The sequence below is a fragment of the Pelophylax lessonae genome (genome assembly GCF_965119305.1).
Source record: "Pelophylax lessonae genome assembly, chromosome: 4".
In the NCBI taxonomy this organism is placed as follows: Eukaryota; Metazoa; Chordata; class Amphibia; order Anura; family Ranidae; genus Pelophylax; species Pelophylax lessonae.
The window spans coordinates 632817730-632840579 of NC_138771.1; the positions used below are offsets into that span (position 1 = coordinate 632817730).

At 41.5% G+C, this 22850-nt stretch overlaps 1 protein-coding gene across 1 annotated transcript in view; it reads left to right on the forward strand.

The window, feature by feature from the left end:
• Positions 1 to 21815, forward strand: part of LOC309552873 (vomeronasal type-2 receptor 26-like) — a gene marked incomplete at both ends in the record, with an annotated part of 31103 nt that extends 9288 nt beyond the window's left edge. Inside the window, 5 exons of the mRNA XM_082253784.1 lie at positions 553 to 794; positions 3339 to 3630; positions 17036 to 17263; positions 18920 to 19043; positions 20902 to 21815. Coding sequence (XP_082109910.1) covers positions 553 to 794; positions 3339 to 3630; positions 17036 to 17263; positions 18920 to 19043; positions 20902 to 21815 — 1800 coding nt within the window. The remainder of the gene's footprint in view (positions 1 to 552; positions 795 to 3338; positions 3631 to 17035; positions 17264 to 18919; positions 19044 to 20901) is intronic.
• Positions 21816 to 22850: the final 1035 nt, after the last annotated feature.

Here is a 22850-nt window from a genome sequence, read left to right on the forward strand (position 1 = left end):
TTTTTTTTTTTTTTTTTTTAAGTTTATATTGGCAATTAGGTGTTGGTGATGGTAAAATACCTCATCCAACCACCATTTTTGTGTGCCAATTGAAATATTATCCGATATACTGTGTGGTATCACCTTGGTGTTTCTCCAATTAAAAATCTTCCAGATGATAGTAGGACACCTGTTTTAGATGACAACTGCCTAAGAGGGGCTTTCCCTTTACTATGACATCGCACTTTTAGTTATGTCTCTAAACATTTTGCTATGGATACACATTAAATCGCTAAAATAATATAGTTGGTCCTTACTATTTGCTGTTTTGATCATCTACAATGTTAATTAAAAGATAACACCAGTGAAATGGAAGTTTGTTTGTTGGTCAGAACACCTTTCTATGTGTATAACTCTCTAAAAATAGTTTTACTTTGATACTAGAACCTACCCACCCTGACTTCAGGGTTAAGTCCTTTCAACTGATGTCTCTCGTTCATTAAGCCTCTGTGACCATTAAGGGTAAGTTCATCAGTCAGACATCATGCCCCTATGCCCATTTCTCTTTTGCAGGTACCTTTCTGGCTTTCACTCAATATGATCAGCCTGTATGTATTGCTCTGGGTCCTGGTCCTGCCCCATTGTATTAGTGTCTTCAGCTCTGAAGATGCCCAGTGCCATCTGGATGTGGGCGAGCTAGAGGGTATAATTCAGCCTGGGGATGTGATGATTGGAATTGTGCTGCCTCTACATCTGGGCAATGAATACCAACTCAACACCTTCACCAAGAAACCACCCAGGTCCACCTGCTCCAAGTAAGCAATACCTGTGACAGGTTCTCATCTATTATGCCTGAATTCTATGATCATGTCGAAATTGGTAGTAGGTAGGTTATAAACCAGTGAACGATGGATTAGATTTGTAGCTATAGAATAGTCTATGACAATGCCCAAAACAATTTCCATGCAAGAGAAATGATCTTGTGTAAGTTATGTAATGTAATAAATAAAAAAATGGCACTGCATGGAGAAATCCTACTTGACACCTTCCTGAGTGTCAGGATGGGTGTCCAACCTTTTGGCTTCTCTGGGCCACATTGAGTGTAGAGAAATTTTCCCGGGCCACATATAAAATATATTCTATAGTTAAGGTATATAAGTAATAAAATGCTGCCGCTCCCTTCACGTGCCGCTGCGCCCCCCACTCTAATTTAACACAACTAGAGGATGATCAAATGAAATGGAATCAGTATACAGAGGTTTACTTCCAAAACATATTAAAGGAACACTCTAACCACCATGACCACTTCAGTGATTTGAAGTGGTCATGGTGGTAGGAGTCAAACACTGCACATGCTCGTCCACCCCCCCCCCCCCCCTCCGAGGCAGCCTCTGCCTACCGTTAGTTGGAAGCCGCTGTGGCCGTGCCCCGACCCGACTTCTTTCCTCCCCAGCAAAAAAAAAAAAAAATTGTCAGGGGGCAGTGGGCCTCATTGCCTGCGGTTCTGGGCCGCATGTGGCCCCCGGGCCGCAGGTTGGACATGCCTGCCGTACAACCTCAGCTTTTGCCAAATCATAGAACTATTTAACTGTGTAGAGAAACAATCTGCTACAAACCGCTTCAAAATCTAGCAATTTTGTATTTAAAAAATAGCAAAAAAGCAGCTCTACAGAAAACCTTCATGTATTTTACCTTATAGCGCTTATTCATAAGGTCTTATAAATACGCACTAAAGTGGAAAATAATGAAGTAGTTCTATGATTCTGAAAGAAAAAGGACAGGGTGAGTGCTTAAATACTTAGCCGTAGATGTTCAAAGATTATTATTACTGTGACTATAAAATCTGCAAAAACCAACCTATTTAGTGCAATTGAGTTCTGCAGAACTCTGAGTTGCCAAGGATAATAATCAATCACATGTAAGACAAATGTTAGTGCTTTATAAGCTCCTAAACAGGATGGTCAGCACAAACAGCAGATGGTAGTGGACCAGGGGTCAGATCAGGCAAAGATGTACAGAGTGCAGGTTTCAGACAGGCAAACGGAGCATTGATAGACAATAATTAAGGCAACAGACTGATAACTCAAATAAGCCCAGAGAAGCAGACTAAAGGCTCGTACATACTTGACGAAAATCGGACGAAATATCCTCCGATTTTTCTCTCTCATGCTCAGCGGTCATAACCGTTTTTTGTCGACAGTGCAAAATGTTCATGAAATTTCTCGTCCGATTTTTTTTTTTTTGGGACGTTTGTACCTAGACTTCCGGGTCGTGAGCAACTTCAGATCATGCGCGGTCTTTCGTATCTGATTTTTCGCGGGCGTACTGCATACACATTAAACGAAAATTGGTTGTGTTGGGGACGGACGATAAAAATTTTGGTGTTTGTCCCTCTGTTTTTTTTTCATTGAAAATGTCAGCATCGGCTGCTGAAAGTTGTGTACACACTAGCCGAAAATCGTACGATTTTACCTCGGATGGGAATTTTCGGCAGATTTTCTACTAGTGTATACCCCACTTAAGGCAGGTCATAGATAATACAATTCAAACCTTCTATGGCAAGCTTATGCCTCGTACACACGCAACGATTATCGGCCGACCCATCGGCTGACTTTTGTCCAGTGTTGTTGTGTTGGTTGAAATGTGCTCTAGACTGCACACGAATTTTCTCGGCCAACAAAAATCTAATTCAGAAGTGATGTCATGTGATGGTTTACTTTCCGTGTGTTTTTTCTTCTCTTAGCATGCCCAGTCTTGCTCATCAAATTTTTGTCTGCCGAAATCTGTACTGACAGACGGAAAATCGGCCGTTGTGGTGACGGCCAACAAAAAATTTATAGCCTGCACACCAGATTTTTTTTCGCCCGAAAAGTCGGAGTCGGTTGTCGGCAGCATCATACTAACAAGCCGAAAAACGGCCGATCGGACGTTGGCCGAAAATTCACGGCCGATAATCTTTGCGTGTGTACGAGGCATTAATATAGTACCAACAATACTCAGGAATAAGCCAGGGCACAAGTAAACATACAAAACTGTTCATTAGGCATGGGCTTGAAATTCTGGCTTTGCCTTAAAGTCCACTAATGAAGTCAGGTGTGCAGAGCAGAGACCTGAACTGTGGCGCTGGGTGTTAACAAACAAGATGGCGTAGGTTCAAAACTGATCTTTTTAGTTTATTTATTATTACTCTTACAGTATTTGACAATGTGTTGGTGGACCACATTTTTTGTAAAAATTGTAAAAAAAACTTGGTCATGAAAAAAGTGTAATTCCTTTATTGCTAAATAAAGGTCTAAGAAAAAGCTAATTTCATTGTAATCACTATTTTATTATGTATGTCTAATTTACTTCCAATTAAGGTTCAGTTTTGAGTACTTTCAGCAGCTCCAAGCAATGATGTTTGCAATAGATGAGGTCACAAAGAGTCCCGCTATCCTACCCAACATCACACTGGGTTTCCAGGTCTATGATTCCTGTATGGTGATACAGCAAAGTTTAGAAGCAGTATTGCATGAAGTGACAGGAAATGGGATGGTCGTTCCCAACTACCGATGTCTTCTAGATGTCCCCCTAAGTGCTGTCATTAGTCACCCATCATCTACATACTCCATTCTTCTGGCTCAGGTTCTTGGGCTCCTCCGCTATCCTCAGGTAACTTACACTGACTTAATAAATTCATATATGCTATACAGTATTGTGACATTTGAGACATATTCTTATTTTTGTGTAGTATGGAAGCAAAGACTGAATCATGCAGTTTAACTTAAGAAATTAGGGTATTACTTCCTGTATGGGTTCTGTAAATATATCAATGTTACTCCAAACATTCTTCTGCTGCACTTTACAGAAAACACTGAATCATTAACACCAGTCCCAGCCTTTGAAGGAGCTTACACTCTAACATTCCTACAATACACATACAAATGACCAATTTGGAAATTATCCAACCAACATGCACAAAAACATAGAAAGCCTATGCAAATGTTGTCCCTTTTTGGGATCAATCCAAAGACCACAGTGCTGTATGACACTGTGCCAACCAAAAGTCTTGTGTTGGAGTTAGATACCGAGTAACCTTAAAGTTGACCTATCATCAGCTATATTTTGTAAAATAAGGGCATGCATGCCAAGTAATTGTAAGTGTACCACTTCCAGATATTTATTCCCTTTTACAGTATCATAGCACTTCCCATGACAATGCATTCATCTGCTTTTCTTTCCTGATAGATGGCGCCATTTTTGTTTAGGCAAAATCCATAATCAATATCTACTTTCTGGATTGAGATAACACAATCATGAGATCCTGGTACCTGTGCATTTCTTGGCTTTTTGTGACTTGTTACAAAGTTACAATGTTGAAGTCTGATCATGGGGGGGGGGGTGTAAGTGGAGATAGAGTAAATGCTTTCACCTCCTTGTAGAAGACTGATGGCACTGTCTCAGTCTAGGCAAAATCACTGACTACTGCTCAAGGGAAATTTTTAAAAGAAAGGTGGAGATTTTCTGAAAAAGTATAGTGTAGCACTCTCTAGTGTGGGCTAGATGTAGGATAGTTTTTTTTGTGTAGGTTTTTTAGTATAGGTAAAATTAGTTAGCTAGGGGCTAAGCCTGAGCTGTGAATCTGGGTCAGGGTTCAGTGAGTCAGGGCTCAATGACTCATTCTGACTAGAGTTGGATGTCCGTGTTCGGCGGGTTCGGCCGAACTTGAAAAAAAAGTCCGGGTCCGTGTCCCGGACTTTTTCCGAACTTTACCCGGACACCGAACCCCATTGAAGTCAATGGGGACCCGAACTTTCAGGCACTAAAATGGCTCTAAAACACCAATGGAAAGGGCTAGAGTGCTGAAAATGGCAGCAAAATGTAGTTAAGAGCATGGCAAGTGCTTTTAAAAAAATTCCCCTTTAAATTATTTTTTTAATAGCAGATTAGAACAGCACTCTGTAGTGAAATATAGCTGAATGCTGCACACAACAGACTGATAAAAATAGATTTTTTTCTCCCTCCTCCTCAGTGGGCTCAAGTGAGGGCAAAAAGATTGTGTTCACTGCACCACCCCCCCACACAGCAAAATCGATGTATACTGTCCCTGCCTAATCTCTGCAGCCTGGCCCTAATATCCTCGATAATATCGTTCACTGCACTACCCCCCACACAGCAAAATCGATGTAGAACCCTGACCCTGCCTAATCTCCAGCCTCGCCCTAATATGCTCGATAAGATCGTTCACTGCACAACTCCCCACACAGCAAAATCGATGTAGAACACTGACCCTGCCTAATCTCCAGCCTCGCCCTAATATGCTCAATAAGATCGTTCACTGCACAACCCCCCACACAGCAAAATCGATGTAGAACACTGACCCTGCCTAATCTCCAGCCTCACCCTAAAATGCTCTAATAACTCTCCCCGCCTGCACTCCGACCTGACCCTGCATTCTTTTCGGACACAATTTTTCACAGAATCACTGTCTGTCCCTAATCAGCAGCCAGCACGTATGATGTGTGCTCTGTCCCTGAACTACAGCAGAATGACACAGCGCACTGGGGCTCTCGAACTTATAAAAACATGGTCACATGCTTCAGATGGCCAATCACAGCTACTAATACATTAGTAGGCATGGCTGGGATGGCTTAAGGCACACCAGTTAAACGCTTGTTGATTGGCTGTTGAAAGCCCGCCATTAAAAGCGCGCCATTACATACAAAACAGGAAATAAAATGACCGAATGCGGATTTTAAACCCGAACATACAGTAAAGTTTTTGGGTCCGTGTTCAGGTAACAAAAATCCAATTATTCGGTACGAACACAAATAATACAGTCCGTGTTCGCTCAACACTAATTCTGACAGCTCCTCTGATTCCTCCCCCTGGTCTAGATCATCTTAGAAACTTCTAGAGCTAATGGGTTGAGGTTTAAGTAGGAGCTGCCTAATATATTTACGAGGGCCTTGGCCAATCCCAGTAAAGGGCTGGCAGGGGGCAAGGCTTACGTCATAAATAAAAAAAAAAAAATAATAAAATGATCCAATGCATCAAAAGCAAGATGCCTCCATCCCTAAACATAATACAAAGAAGGATACAATGGTCATGAGACAAATCACAAGGTAAACATAATCATACTTTTATTAATTAATAGCAAAGACAAGTTTGAGAATACAGTCAAAGGACAAACATATAAAGAATAAATACATCATTCATAAATAATGAGCTGATACAAAGTCAATAAATAACTATAAAACTGTAATTTCATAATCATTACAATCTTGACATCCATAATGTAACAGATGGAACAAGGTGCAAGATGGCATGTAGTAAGTAACCAAATAGATTCTTGTCATCTTAAAACTCTACGTTTTTCGTGGAACTGGTCCACTCATCCAGTAGATGCAAGAGAATATCTGAAAAAGTGTATAAAATGCCATAATACTAATGTCATGTAAAGAATGATAGAACAAGAGTAATTAAATTAGGCATGTGGCCTGGTTACTTACAGGTCAGCTAAAAAAAAACCCCTCATAAATAGGCATGAGCCATGCCAGCAGGGCAGTCAGTGGAAGATGGAGATGGGATGGTGAGGAGGCTGTCAGTGGCCCTCGAGGGTGCCCCCTAGTCTGGGGGAGGTGACCTTGGGCTGGTGCTCGGTTGCTGGAAGGATCCTGTCATAACACACGGAGAAAGCCCTTCCTGGAGGCTTGGGAGCAAGAGAGAGGATAGTGTGAGTAGAGCAGCACTACTGGGGACTTACAAGGGGGGAGACTGCCACATGTAGCCAGTACTCCCTGAAGACAGCGGTGTGCTTAGATCTTCAATCCTTCCCTGGGAGATCTTCTGCAGGATCAGCTGGGTGGGCTGGTGAGAGTCAGTCTGGAGGACTGTAGAAAAAATTTAGCCTGGAGGGTTAGTGAAAGGGGCAGCTGCAGCCAGGGGGGTTAGTAGTGCCTGAAGAGGTGGTGCTGGGACCAGAAGCCACAGGAGGAGAAGTAGAAGCTGATTACTGTATTCTGCTACACAACAAGGGGTCTTCGAGTTCCTGCCTGCAAAGGGCCTATGCTAAAATATGACTGTATCTGTCGAAACCACTAACAGTGATCCAGCTGGAGACTGCAAGCAAGTAAAGTGCTGGAGGAGTGTATATAGACTGTATATAGACTGTGTATAGGAAGATGTCCCTGAAGTTGTTGCCAAAGTTTTCTTGCTAAAGTCAAAAGGGCATCCCATAACTTGAAAAGACAAGTAAATATCCCCTGCGATCAAAAGGTGCATGTAGGTCACAGAGGCATTGGCTGTATCATAAGCATCAAAGGTCTTGCTGCCCTCTTGGGATGATGGGTATCCACACAAACTGAAAGCAAAAAGACAAGAGAAGGGTGCACCGACCTAGTGCAATACCATAAGAAGTTTATTAAAAAATGGTTAAAACAACAAATATTCTACTCACAAGAATACTCTATAAGCAAGCGAAAAAAGAGAGAGTCCCTTCAGCTGTCCAGAGACCACAGGACCGTAATGCTTAGTTGTGACAGACAAGCTTGAAGGTGTCCATATAGCTAACGCGTTTTGAGGGAGAACCCTCTTCCTCAGAGCCACTATATAGCTTCAAGCTTGCCTGTCACAACTAAGCATTACGGTCCTGTGGTCTCTGGACAGCTGAAGGGACTCTCTCTTTTTCGCTTGCTTATAGCGTACTCTTGTGAGTAGAATATATGTTGTTTTAACTATTTTTTGATAAACTTCTTATGGCATGGCACTAGTTCGGTGCACCCTTCTCTTGTCTTTTCGGCATCCCATAACCTCCCACCCTCAAGTTATTACCCCTCGATAATAAACAAAAACAAAGTCACAGACTATTCTCTGTTTCCAGAGTGCTTGCGAAAATTCAGTGTGCCTAGCTGTGCAGGGTGGGGGATCCCAGTTCATCTGTGGCTCCTAAGGGGGTGCGCTACAATAGTATTGCTGTATCTTATGCATGTGGATTGTTTTACTCATTAAGCCAAAAAATAATAATTTGCGAGGTCAGGTACTAATATTGGCAGAGAAGACCTGGTGTGCAATCAGATTTCCAATTCATCCAATGTGTTTAAAAGAGCTGAGGTCAGGCCTACTCCAGTTCCTCCACACCATACTCATCAAACTATGTCTTTATGGAGCTAGTTTTCTATACAGGGGCACAGTCATGTTGAATCAAAGAAGGGTCCTCACTAAACTGTTTCTACAAGGGGCACATTTGTGTAAAATGTCTTGGGTTGCTGTAGTATTAATTGAATCCTTCATTGAAAACACCAGAACTCAATCTTTGAGAGGGGTGTCCACACACCTTTGACTATATATTGTATATGTATACCATTTTACCTGTCAAATAATTTTTTAATTGTTTTTACTTGTCTGCTAGTCAGTAAGGAGATCAATCTGCCACTTTCTGATTTGAATTTCCTCTTTGTAAGTCAGTTTCCTGCTTACTGAACAAAGATCAGGATGATTATCATTCTTTTCCCAATGAGTAGGCTGGAGAGGTAACACTGAAAGCTGAACTACTGAACGAGGAAGATGAGCTGCTTAAAGTAAATCTAAAGTCAATTTGTTTTATTTAAGATCAATTGAATAGAGTAATAGAGTAGGGAAGGTTTACAAGCAGGGATGAGCTGAGCTAAATGGGTTTGTTTCGAGGCAGGTTCCACAAACACTACTAAAGCTTGGTTCTGGATCCCACCAAAGTCAATGTGAGCTGAAGGTTAAAATAACATTAATTACATTATTTAACATTTTCTAGGCTGAAAGATAATGGTTATGTCCTGGGGATAATGTACGAAAGCAAAAAATGAATTTAAAAAAATGTAAATGTTTAGTTACAATTTGAACTTTTCCATACAAAATAACTAGGCCCCTCATATCTTTGGATTTTGGGCTACAACCCATATTGTTGTCATGATAATCCAACAGTTTTGAAACAACTGTAACCAGAGTTCAATGCAAAGGACCAAGAAGATGATGAACATGTCTTTTAGTATATATGTGATGCAACCTAAATGTTATAAATGACCGGTAAAATGCAGGAGCGGTGTCGACTTAACACGGTAGTGTCCAGTGTAGAGTGGATAGCAATATTTGTTCTTTGCTATAAATAGAGGCCATTTAGAATTAAATCAGTTGTGAAGGCTGAAGGCTTTTTACCTTCATGCATTCTATCTCCATCGATGTTATTACCCCTCAATAAATAACAAAAGCAAAGTCACAGACTGTTCTCTGTCTCTAGCCCTTTAAAGTCCTCACTTAGAAAAAAGCTATGGAAAAATAATTTCTTTGCATTTTTTTATTCCCTTTGGGCATACTTAACAAACAATCATTTTTTTTTTAACAGGACAAATATTTTTTAACAAAAAAGAGCTCTACCAAACGGTTGAGAGAGCACTTTGTGGTAAAAGTAGAAAAAATATTTAAATACCAAAAATCTGTATAGATACATCAAACAAATGAACTAATAAGTTAACATTTTAAAGCATTGAATACAATTAGCTCTTTTGTGTTGTGGTGCAACAGCACAAATATTTTTGGGGCATTGAATCCACTTTATCGCTGATGGTATGCAATGAAGCATTGCTTGTCGGCATTCAAACATAGGAAAACCTGGCACTTTTGACACTTCCACCTCGAAACACCCTTTGGACAGAGGTTACACAACCCTGGCTTGTCATAGTGAAGTGGCAAATGTCCGCTATTATCGTACCGCACATCTGGTTGTGGTCGGGAGGGTCTTGGAGTGTATTGTTTCTAATGAGAAGACATCTGTGGTGGAGAAGAGGATGATGGTCGGCCAACTTTAGATGCTGGCTTGTTGACTTGCGCCAAAATAGAGGCCATTTAGAATTAAATCAGTTGTGAAGGCTGAAGGCTTTTTACCTTCATGCATTCTATCTCCCCCTCCAACATCCCCTTATAATTACCTGAGCCCAGTCTCGATCCAGCAATCTGCACAAGAGCAGTCACTCTGCTGGCTCTTCCTCCTCATTGGCTCAGAGACAGCATCAGGAGCCACTGGCTCCCGCTGTTATTAATTGCAAAGGGAGGGGGGTTGGAGCTGATCCCTGCTCTGTGTCTCAATGCACACACAATATTGACAACTGGAAGTGAGCACGCATACATGCCCCCACAGCAAGCAGCTTGCTATGGAGGCACTCAACAGAAGGGAGGAGCCAGGAGCACTGGCGGGGGACCCGAGAGCAGGAGGTTCAGGGCTGCTCTGTGCAAAACCATTGTACAGAGCAGGTAAGTATAACATGTTTGTTGTTTAAAAAAAACTAAAAAACGTACCGTTAATATAATTTTATTCAAGCTTATCAAAACAAAAGAAGGCCAAAAATTCTGTTTATAAAGATGACAATTACTCTCTGTTGTCTTAAAGTATCAGATTTTAGTAAAAAATGTTAACGGGTCTTTTGTTGAAAAATTTAAATGTTTTTTTTTTATTAATCTAACATTTTTTTTTCCTACAACAGATCAGCCATTTTTCTACAAGCCCTCTGCTTAGTGATCGAAGGAAGTTCCCCTCTTTCTTTAGAAACGTTCCTAGTGATGCTTTTCAATCCAGAGGTATTGCCCAGCTACTGTTACATTTTGGCTGGACATGGGTAGGTTTGCTGGGTATGGACAATGATTATGGACAGCAAGGCATTCAGCTTGTCAAACAGGAGATCACCAAGGCTGGGGCATGTGTGGCTTTTACTGAAAGCATGCTCTCCAATCAACCTGACCGAAATGCCCCACACATTGTTAACATCATTAAAGAGTCAACAGCAATGGTGGTGGTTGTCTTCTCCAAAGACATTGAGTTTGCTGTGGTACTGGCTGAGATGATGAGACAAAATGTTACCCAAAGAATATTTGTGGCTAGCGAGTCTTGGTCAACATCTACTCTTTTCTCTATGGGAACCCTTGCCCAATTTGTTTCTGGCACTATTGGATTAGCCCTTCACAGTGGAGCAATCATGGGATTTAAGGAGTTCATAAATAAAATCAATCCTTTGTCACCCTGGGGAAGAAAGTGGGTAAAGATCCTCTGGGAAAAAACCTTCAATTGTGCATTAATGGACCAAAACAATGTTACAAGTGTTGCAAGCACTTCAATTAAATTGTGTACAGGAGAAGAAAGTCTTGAAGGAGTTCAGAACAGCTTCACTGATGTCTCCAACTTGCGAGTTACCTACAATGCTTACATGGCCATACAGATTGTCGCCAAAGCTTTGGAAGATCTGAGAAGCTGCTCCAACAGTCACAAGTGCGCCAATGCTTCCCATTTCTACCCATGGCAGGTACTAAAAGTCATTGGTAACATAGATTTGTATTGTATTTGTCATCATTAATTAAAGAAAAAAGATTTGAGCTGAAAGATTTTTTACATCAGAATTGTTTAATTCATTCTGCCACCAGACATGCACATTTCATAGGCTAGTGCAGGGGTCCCCAAACTATGGCCCTCCAGTTGTTCAGGAACTACAATTCCCATCATGCCTAGTCATATCTGTGAATGTCAGAGTTTTGCAATGCCTCATGGGATGTGTAGTTCCACATCAGCTTGAGGGCCGTAGTTTGGAGATCCCTGGGCTAGTGGGACCTTTTCATGGTTTCAGGTGTGCTCCAATTCTCCAGCAAGTTACCCCAGCTTAGCTCTAGCCAATCAGCATAAGTGATTTGACACGTCTCATAGAAAATTACAAGCTCTAGCTGCAGAATGGAGAGAAAATCCTTAACTGTGCAGAGATAGGCATAGTGGACACCTTAGAAGCTTACACATAGTGGGTTTACTAAGAATTTTGGTTTGTGAACAGGCAAAAAATGGGAATAAAAAAAACAGAAGCAAATGGTAGAACTAAATAGTTTCTTTGTTCTCTGTACAAATCTTAAAGAGGTAGTATACCGCTTTTTGACACTTTTAACTACAGGTAAGCCTATAATAAGGCTTACCTGTAGGTACAATTAATATCCGTGCCGGTTTAGGAGATATTTGCACTGCATGCAGCCACTCACGCGAGCGGCGCATGCACTCTGAAGTCCGGCGGACCTTCAGCTTTCCATGCCGGAAAATGACTCCCGCATGCATGCGTGGGAGTGACGTCACCGCGGCTCTGGCCAATCACAGCGTCGGAGCCACCGAACCCGGAAGAGACGCCGAGGGATCATGTCAGCTCCCACAGCGGTGTCCGGGGGGGTCCATGTCGGGGCTTCATTCTAACGTAAGTAATACATAATGAGCTAGTATGTGATGCATACTAGCTCATTATGCCTTTGTCTTGCGGGGTTTTTTTTTTTTTCAGGTTTACAACCGCTTTAAAGCTACATTCTGTACAGTAACCAATGTTATGGTGCCAGTCATTGTATGTTACTCAATAGGCCTTGGCAATATACCTGCTTGTGGTTTAGAAGTTGAGTTTTTCAGGTGTCCCTGCAAAATTCAAAATCCACCTTTATAAAGATATTGGTGTAGGAACATGGAAAATAAGACCACATTGACAGACAGTTGTTGAAAACAGATTTAAATATGTTCTAATTTTTGTGATACCTACACAAAAATTATGCAATTTTCTTTATTTAGGTAATGGCATCACAGTATGTTTAATTTTAAACAATACCCAACAGTTGTTACAAAGAGATTTAAAAGACATTACAAAAATCCATAAGCATTCAGTTATGCTAATCTAAAAGTGCTTCCAACATTTGAATTAAAAACAAAAGATTTTGTGACATATATTTCCAAACCAATCAATACAATGTGCAGAACTTTAATATAAAGTTCAACAGAATAGCATATAAATAAAATGAAAATAAAAGAATAAAATAAGACACATAAAAAAACAAAACATTAAAGTGCATTAATCAATATGGTGCACCACAATATGCAAATACCATCTAACGTGCAAACAAAGCAATTTTAAAGTGCTGGTGCTCTACACTCAGGGCTTTTTTTCAGCTGGAACTTGGTGGAACTCAGTTCCACCATCTCTGGCTCAGGCCCTCTGCTCCCTGCTCACCACTATCACTTGTAAACAAAGACATCCGGCTTCTGTGTTTATCGGTGACAGCTTGTCTCCCAACGGCTCCCACAGATCTGATCTCCTGAGCGGTTCCTACTGAGTGCAGAATGGGGAAAAGGGATATGAAGGGGCCTGGGTTGCAGTGCAGATTCCAAAACCCCAAATGGATGATATCCCTGCAAGTGAGAGAGACAGAGCCACCTACAGTGTGCAGGGAGGTAATAGAACCGGCTGGGTGCTTCAGCTTAATACAGCAACACAAGTAAGACATGTGGAAGATGGTGGAGCTTCTAAGGAGGGAGGGAGGAAATGGAGGCAGTGGGAGAGGGGTTGGATTTAGAGGTCAAAGTTGAAGAGGGATGAAAGTGACATGTGGATAGGGGATACAGAGGTAAACATCCGTGGAAGAAGGCGAAGTGCACCCCTGAACTCTGCACTCTGTATGCAGAGCACCCCCGAACCCTGCATAATGTACGTAGAACACCCCTGAACTCTGCACATTGCGCACCCCTGAACTCTGCACTACACATCCCCCCCCAACTCAGAACTCTTTGACTACACAATTTAATGTGGTTTGACGGGTGTTTGGGGCGGGGAGGGGAGTTTAGGAGGGTTGTGGTTGAGTTTCTGCACCTATTTTCTGAGAAAAAAAGCCCTGTCTACACTTAACCAAAAGTTCATAAAGTCCCCAAAATCTATACAAGGGATTCCACTTGAGATCCCCAATGGTAGTGATTCCCAGTGTAAAAATGCCTCTGCTCTGCCACCAGAAGTGCAGTAATACTCCACCTTTATGCACTCACCTGACAGCCAATAAACATTAGCATGTACAGTATATCACAGCCGTTCTTGCAAGCACATGGAATCCACTGATAAAAGGATAGGGTTCACCTTTCATCACATGTTATACCCATACTCAGGATGTAGCATGTTATGAAATCACTGGCCCACACTCCCCCACTTTGACAGCTAGCGGGGATCTTCTCCCCCTGCTAGATGTCACAATTAAAAAAAAAAATTGTGGCAGTGCGGGGCTCTGCCTGTGTCACTCATTCACAGAGTTCTATGTGACAGCCTTAGTGGATGTCGGCTTGTAATTCTCAATGAACTACTACGGCACTGTGAGCATTGAGGTAGTTAATTGATGCTTCCTGTCAGAATGTATCTGCTTGCTCGTACCCGTATGAGCATGCAGATACACTGACAGATCTGCAGGAGACCTGCATGGCATCAGCGATGTGCTGATCGCTGGTGCAATGCTTTACAGGCTCCCAAAGCAAAAAATAATAGATGCACATTTTTTTTTTACCTACAAAAAAAGTGCATTTCTCGTTTTTTTTTTGTCAAAAGTTAAACTTATCGTTTAAACTCCCACTTCAGATTGCCAAAACAGAGTCCTATGCTGAAAATGCTGACCACACGGAGCCTAATATAGAGATCCGGAACCCAGAAACGGCTGCGTGGCGTCAGCGCGTAACGCTCCGCTCAATGCTTTTTGTGCGCATGTAGGTCCTCACAAAAAATTTTGTAGCATATAGTTCCAAATACATTATACATTTAAGCCTCATACTTAATTACCACTTAATTACCCCTTCAGCCAAAAGTATGCAAATTCCCCTTCAGACAATTGTTAATGTTACAGCATACCAAGACATATTTGACAATTGTGTGCTTCTACCCTTGTGTACAACGCCAAATCCAAAGACATGGTTTACTTGCAAATAACCCTGACCTCAACCCTACTGAACACCTCTTGGATGAATTAGAAATCATGGACCATCTTACATGCTATATACTAAATACTCATGTAACATTTAAGGAAAGTTAACCTAACCTTTAAGAGCCAGCTGTTCTTGTTCAATATCGGTATCTAACCTCACAAATTTTGAATGGTCCCAAATTATCTACAGACACATTCTAAAATGATGTGGAAATTCTTCATAGATGAGTTGAGGCTGTTATATGGGATGTAGTCAGTAAAGAAATAATTTATATTTGAGCTCCTCCTAGACCTCGGCCCTGATGCATTTTGCCCTGCCCACCGAAGTTTAGTCATAGAGGGCTACCAGCATAGCAGCAGCAGAGCACCTTGAATGTCACTACAAGTGCTTTCAGTTGTACTAGGATTGTAGGCAGATGTAGTCTATTTTCTCTACTGTAGTTGGCGCTCGTCTGAAATGTGGTTTCTCTATGGTTTCCTAGGTTCCCTTGAGCAATGTTTCTGTTTACTATGTTGTATCCAGGTGACCCTTTTGGTTATCTTGGGTCACACAGAGTCTTTTTAAGTCCCTGCCCCCAGGTTTTGACACGCAATTGGAAAGTGGCTAGTGTAGGGAGAGTATACCCCTCTGTTAGGGACAGCACTTGCAATATGGAAAGGTTCCAGAGGAGAAGGGAAAGAGCAGAGCCTACGTCTGCACTCCACAAGCTCCCTCTTGGGTTGAACTGCACAGGCCAGATTCAATCTCCCTTGGCGCAGTCTTCAGTTCAGGCCTACTACTGTCTTCTACCTACTACTGTAGTCTTTGCCTTCATGGCCACCAAACCAGGCAGCAAACTGAGGATATGGACTAGTCCCTGGATTTCGTTCTTCATAATATCCTTTTTTTCCTTTTTACTACTAACTTCAGCACCTCAGTTTCCAGAACTCAGCACCACATCACAGTCAAGACTCATAACCTTTGAGTGCAATGTAGGCTCGGCCATTGCCTTCTGGGCCATGTTAGAGTATCTTAGTCTCTTGGCATTCATTTGTTTCATTGCGGCCTTTCTGGCTAGAAGACTTCCTGATAGCTTCAATGAGGCCCAGTATATTACCTTTAGCGTTGGCCTTTCTCAGTGTCTGGATCTCTTTCATCCCAGCTTATCTCAGTGCTCAGGGGAAGTACATAGTGGCTATGGAAATTTTTGCCATTCTGTCTTCCAGTTGGGCATTGCTGATTTATATGTTTTTTTTCCTAAATATTTTATTATATTGTTCAGACCACATATGAACTCCAGGGAATATCTTATGAGAAAAAGCAAAACACAATCCAAGTGATAAATACAAGTTTAGAAATTCATTGTGTTCTTTGTCATTCATTCACTTTTTTTCATTAATTTCTTCATTTTTCAACGTGTAGCTAGCTGATAACAAGTGATGACTAGATCCTTTTTCTCCATCCTCAATGACAACTTTTCCACTCTGTAGGTTATACTAAGTCGAGGCCTGTAATGAATTCAGTTTGAGGTTTTTCTAGGGTTTTTTTTTTAAGTTTAGGATAGACTGGGGAAGGATTAGAACCCCTGTCAAGTTTTTATTGCTGTCTGTGTCTCTGCAAAGACTCACAATTTCTATATGTCCTGGTGATCACTATTATCAGATATAGATGAAATGTTACAACTCTCACCAGAACAATCAGAGAGGGCACGTTTTCCAATATTCCCATACAAAATGAATGCTTTGTAGAGATTTCTTGTGACTTCCTGCTGCATCTCCAGGATAGGAAGTTAAAGAAAATCTCTCCTGCTGGACATAAACAGAAAAAAATAAACCTTTCCCTACTCTATCCTACAGTTACCAGAGATTCAAAATTCAAAAAGAATGTTTCACCAAGTTTTATTTTTTTTATTATTATTTTTTAATACTGTAGTTGTACCTGACATTGCAGTTTTAAACAGATAAACACCGCCAACTTCGTGTTGCAGTGGCATCTGTAGGCTGAAGGCTTATATTATCAAAGAAGCCTCCAGCCTGCAAATGATTATTTTAAAGATCACATGCTTAGGAATTCCTCTAATTGGATCCTGATTTTCAGTGGGGACCAGAGCGGTCAGTATCAGCAGGAAGTTAGAGACACCAGCCACACAAACTGTCAGATGGTGGCTCTTAAAAGGGAGGACATTTATTAACCCATTCCTAGGGCAGGGAATCATGCTGGATAACAATAAAATATAGATATTAGGATGGTACAATTTTAAACATATACTGAGCAAAACAGTGTATAAAACTGAATGTAAATACTGTACATTTCTTCCCATTTCGGACCTTGTAGCTCCTGCCGTACGTGAAGAAGGTCAAGCTGAAACTGAGTAGTGGGATGGAGCTTTACTTTGATGAGAATGGAGATCCACCAGCAGTCTACGACATTGTGAACTGGCATCTGAGCTTAGAGGGTGCCGTACATCACATCAAGATTGGCAGTTATGACACAGCAGCAGCTCCTGGTCAGATATTTAGAATCAACTCCAGCATCATCTCGTGGCCCACTGGAAACCAACAGGTGTGTCCATTGAAACTGCATATTTTACATTTTAAATTATGTATGAATAGTAATATGAACAACCCCCAGAGTATATTATTTGGCTACAACTATGTACTTAAAAAGATGGATATTCTACTTCTTAAAGCTCAAGGCCTTTGCCAGAATCACAAGCTGTAATGACAAATTTCACCAGCATTTACACCTACTGTTTAGTTCAGTTTGGACAGGACATTATAAAGGCCTTGTAATCACAGGCTTTAGCTTGCTTGTAAGAGTAGTGTGAAGAGCTTTCCTCTAACTTGAGGTACACTATATTATCAAAAGTATTGGGACGCCTGCCTTTACACGCACATGAACTTTAATGGCATCCCAGTCTTAAGCCTCGTACACACGCACAGATTGTTGGCCGACCGATCGGCCGTCTTTTGTCCAGTGTTGTTTGTTGGTTGAAATGTGCTCTAGACTTGCACTGGACTTTTGTTGGCGAACAAAAACCAACTTCAGAAGTGATGTCATGTGATGGTTGACTTTCCCTGTGTTTTTTCTTCTCTGAGCATGCCCAGTCTTGCTCATCTGATTTTTGTCTGCCGAAATCTGTACTGACTGAGGAACAATTGGCCGTTCTGTTGTTGGCCAACAAAAATTTTATAGCATGCACACCAGATTTTTTTCGGCCGAAAAGTCGCAGTTGGTTGTCGGAAGCATCATACTAACAAGCCTACAATCGGCCAATCGGACGCTGGCCTACAATTTACGGCCAACAATCTGTGCATGTGTACGGGGCTTTAGTCCGTAGGGTTCAATATTGAGTTGGCCCACCCTTTGAAGCTATAACAGCTTCGACTCTTCTGGGAAGGCTGTCCACAAGGTTCAGGAATGTGTCTATGGGAATGTTTGACCATTCTTCCAGAAGCGCATTGTGAGGTCAGGCATTGGTGTGGACGAAAAGGCCTGGCTCACAGTCTCAGTTCTAATTCATCCCAAAGGTTGAGGGCTGAGGGCTGAAGTCAGGACTCTGTGCAGGCCAGTCAAGTTCATCCACCCCATACTCACTCATCCATGTCTTTATGGAGTTTATTTGTGCACTGGTGCGCAGTCCTGTTGGAACAGGAAGAGGCCATCCCCAAACTGTTCCTACAAAGTTGGGAGCATGGAATTGTCCAAAATGTCTTGGTATGCTGATACCTTAAGAGTTCCCTTCACTGGAACTAAGGGGCCAAGCCAAATCCATGAAAAACTACCCCACACCATAATCCCCCCTCCACCAAATGATTTGAACCAGTGCACAAAGCAAGGTTTATAAAGGCATGGATGAGTGAGTTTGAGGTGGAGGAACTTGACTGTCCAGCACCTCAACCCGATAGAACACCTTTGGGATGAATTCGAGCGCAGACAGCAAGCCAGGCCTTCTTGTCCAACATCAATGCCTGACCTCACAAATGTGCTTCTGGAAGAATGGACAAACATTCCCATAGACACACTCCTAATCCTGCAAAGAGTGGGCCAACTCAATATTAAACCCTACGGACTGGGATGCCATTAAAGTTCATGTGTGTGTAAAGGCAGGCGTCCCAATACTTTTGACAATATAGTGTATCTACAAAACAACTACTAATTGACCTTTTGTGATGGCATCTTTGAATAATGGATGTTTTATGATTGGAATACCATCAGGTTCCCCATTCGGTCTGCAGTAAAAGCTGCACACCAGGATTTCGGAAGGCACCTAGAAGTGGACAGCCTGCTTGCTGCTTTGAGTGTGTATCTTGTCCTCAAGGAGAGATCTCCAACCAGTCAGGTAAAAGATGACCACATCCAAATACTGTGCATCCAAGATGTCTAGGAATTAGAGCAAGATTGGTAAAATGTTATTGTATCGTCACAATGAGGCTCCTTTGTAAAGGCATTTTTCATCCACCACCTTGTTATAGGATTACACCTGAGAAAATGAATGTGTTAGTTTTGTTGCAGACCTGTCAATCATGTAACAATCAAGAATCTAGAGAGAAAGAACAGCTTACATTTTCCTGACTCCTATCAGAAGGACTCCACACCTTGTACCTCTTTAGCTATAATGGCAATTTACCCACAAGTATTCAAACATGGTAAAAAAAAGTAAAAATACAAACACAAATAGTAAATCTGTTGGCTGCTCCTAGCTTGCAGCCCTAGGTACTGGCTCACCGATGCCTTGAGACAAACAAATGCAAATGTTTTAGGGTCAATTTATTTAGAAATATGTCCTTTGACAATTATAATTTAGAATACAGGTAGCGAATGTTTAATTTATTTTATTAAAATGTAGTTTTTTTAAAATATAATAAATGTAACTGTTTTTTAACATACAGTATTTGTGCATTTACCCCCTTCCTGACCAGGTCCTATTTTGCGATTCGGCACTGCGTGACTTTAACGGACAATTGCGCGGTCGTGCCACGCTGTACCCAAATTAAATTGACGTCTTTTTTTTCCCACAAACAGAGCTTTCTTTTGTTGGTATTTGATCACCTGTGCGATTTTTACTTTTTGCGCTATAAACAAAAAAAGAGCAACAATTTTGAAAAAATAACAATATTTTTCACATTTGTTTATATGAAATTCCCCCCCCCAAAAAAATGTAAAAATCTAAATTTTTTAACATTTTAGGCCAATTTGTTTTCTGCTACATATGTTTGGTAAAAAAAAAATCGCAATAAGCGTATTTTGATTGGTTTGCGCAAAAGTTATTGCATTTACTAACTAAGGGAAAGATTTTTGTCATTTTTATTGTTTTTTTTTTTTAACTAGTAATGGCGGCGATCTGCGAATTTTTTTGCGGGACTGCGACATTGCGGCTGACAGATCAGACCCTTGACTGACATTTTTGACACTTTTGGGGGTACCAGTGACATTACTACAGTAATCAGTGCTATAAATATGCACTGTTACTGTAAAAATGACACTGGCAGGGAAGGGGTTAACTTTATTAGTGATTAAGGGGTTAAGTGTGTCCCTAGGGGCGTGCTTCTAACTGTAAAGGGGTGTGGCTAGTGATGTAACCACAGAGACATACGATCCTACATAGCAGGATCATATGATCTCTGCAGTTAGATCAGGGAGAATGACAGGCGGCCTTGTTTACTTCAGCCGCCTGCCTTTCTCCCTCTGCACCGGGAGATTGCGAGAGACCGGCGGACATCGGGTCCGCCGGTCACATGCGCGGACATGTCAGGGAACAAGCGGGGGCGGGAGCGCGCCTCTGGCGGCATGCACTTGCCCCCTAGAGGCTCTCAGGCGAGCGACGTAGTACTACGTCACTTTGCCTGTACGGGGCTGACTGCCGCAGTAAATAGTCGTGCGGCGGTCGGCAAGTGGTTAATAAAAAAAATATCAAATTATCAAATTAATCACAGAGTTATTGTCAGTCTAACTGAAGACGCCGATAGGTTAACTTGGGCCTCTAAGCATCAATGACTTTTAGTCATGAAAGTGTTAAAGCCAATTGAAAACTCACACCTTTTTTCTCATAATCATTAACATAAGTATTTAGGAAATGTTGTGTTCATTTTTGTCATTTTTGAGCTCTTATTGTCTATTTTTATACAGATTCCATTTAGATTGCAACTAAAGTAGTATCTATCTATCATTTGCAATTTGTTCTATTTTTATTTTTTCAGATTCTGTTGATTGTCTCAAGTGTCCATGGGATCATTGGCCAAATCCTCAGAAATCCATGTGTCTTCAAAAAAATATTGAGTACCTATCTTACGAAGATCCACTTGGAGTAACGCTAGCAGTGACCACCATTGTCTCCTCTCTGTTTCCCAATGCCATTCTGAGGCTTTTTGTACTACGCAGAAACAGCCCCATAGTGAAAGCCAACAATTACAATCTGAGCTGTCTTCTCCTCCTCTCCTTGTCTCTTTGCTTTTTTTCTTCTTTGGTTTTCATTGGAACTCCCCAAAGAGAGACATGTTTCCTACAGCAGTCTGCATTTGGCATGATTTTTACTCTTTGTGTTTCTAGCATCTTAGCAAAAACAATCATGGTAGTCTTTGCCTTCATGGCCACCAAACCAGGCAGCAAACTGAGGATATGGACTAGTCCCTGGGTTTCATTCTCGATAATCTCCATCTGTTCCCTTTTACAACTAACTTTGTGCATCTTTTGGTTGGCACTTGCACCTCCGTTTCCAGAACTCAGAACCACATCACAGTCAAGATTCGTAACCTTTGAGTGCAATGTAGGCTCGACCATTGCCTTCTGGGCCATGTTGGGGTATCTTAGTTTCTTGGCATTCATTAGTTTCATTGTGGCCTTTCTGGCTAGGAGACTTCCTGATAGCTTCAATGAGGCCCAGTATATTACCTTCAGCATGTTGGCCTTCCTCAGTGTCTGGATCTCTTTCATCCCAGCTTATCTCAGTGCTCAGGGGAAGTACATGGTGGCTATGGAAATTTTTGCCATTCTGTCTTCCAGTTGGGCATTGCTGATTTGTATGTTTTTTCCTAAATGTTTTATCATATTGTTTAGGCCAGATATGAACTCCAGAGAATATCTTATGAGGAAAAGCAACACACAATCCAAGTGATAAATACAAGTTTAGAAACTTATTGTGTTCTTTATAATTCATTTATTTTTTCATTAATTTCTTCATTTTTCAACATGTAGCTAGCTGACAACAAGTGTAACTAGATCCCTTTTCTCCCTCCTCAAGGACAACTTTTCCACTCTGTAGGTTATACTAAGTCCAGGCCTATAATGAATTAAAAAAACAACAATATCTCTCCTGCGCTCGAGTGGTATGCGGGAAGGTGAATCTTCTAGGCGGTTTTATGACACAAATGAAGTGATCTTGCTGCCCCCCTCAGGACCAAGGGTATCCAAAAGGCACTACAAGAAAATAACAAGAGAATGGCGCACCGAACTTGTGCATTACCACTTAAAAGTTTATAAAAATCAAAGAAGGGTAGCGTACAATATACTCACAAACGTAGCATATGAACAAGCATATAGGAAATGGGCACCGCTCGCTTCCAGGACACTTCTCTACTGCTGGATAGCGTGATGGCGTCCTCAAAACCCGATGTGGCTTACGCGTTTCGAGGGAGGACCCTCTTCCTCAGAGCCAAAATCGCCACTCGAAGATGGTCCTCCCTCGAAACGCGTAAGCCACATCAGGTTTTGAGGACGCCATCACGCTATCCAGCAGTAGAGAAGTGTCCTGGAAGCGAGCGGTGCCCATTTCCTATATGCTTGTTCTTCTCTTGTTGTTTTCTATAATGAATTCAGTTTGAGGTTTGTCTAGGTTGAGCATATTTTCTTTTTAAGTTTAGGATAGACTGGGGAAGGATTAGAACCTCTGTCAAGTTTTTATTGTTGTCTGCATCCCAGCAAAGATTCACCATTTCTATATGTCCTGGTGATCACTATTATCAGATATTGATGGAATGTTACAGCTGTCACCAGAAGAATCAGAGAGCGCAAATTTTCCAATATTCCCATACAAAATCTATGCTTTGTAGAGATTTCCTGTGACTTCCTGCTGCATGTCCAGGATAGGAAGTTAAAGAAAATCTCCCCAGCTGGACATAGACAGCAAAAAAATAAACCTTTCCCTACTCTA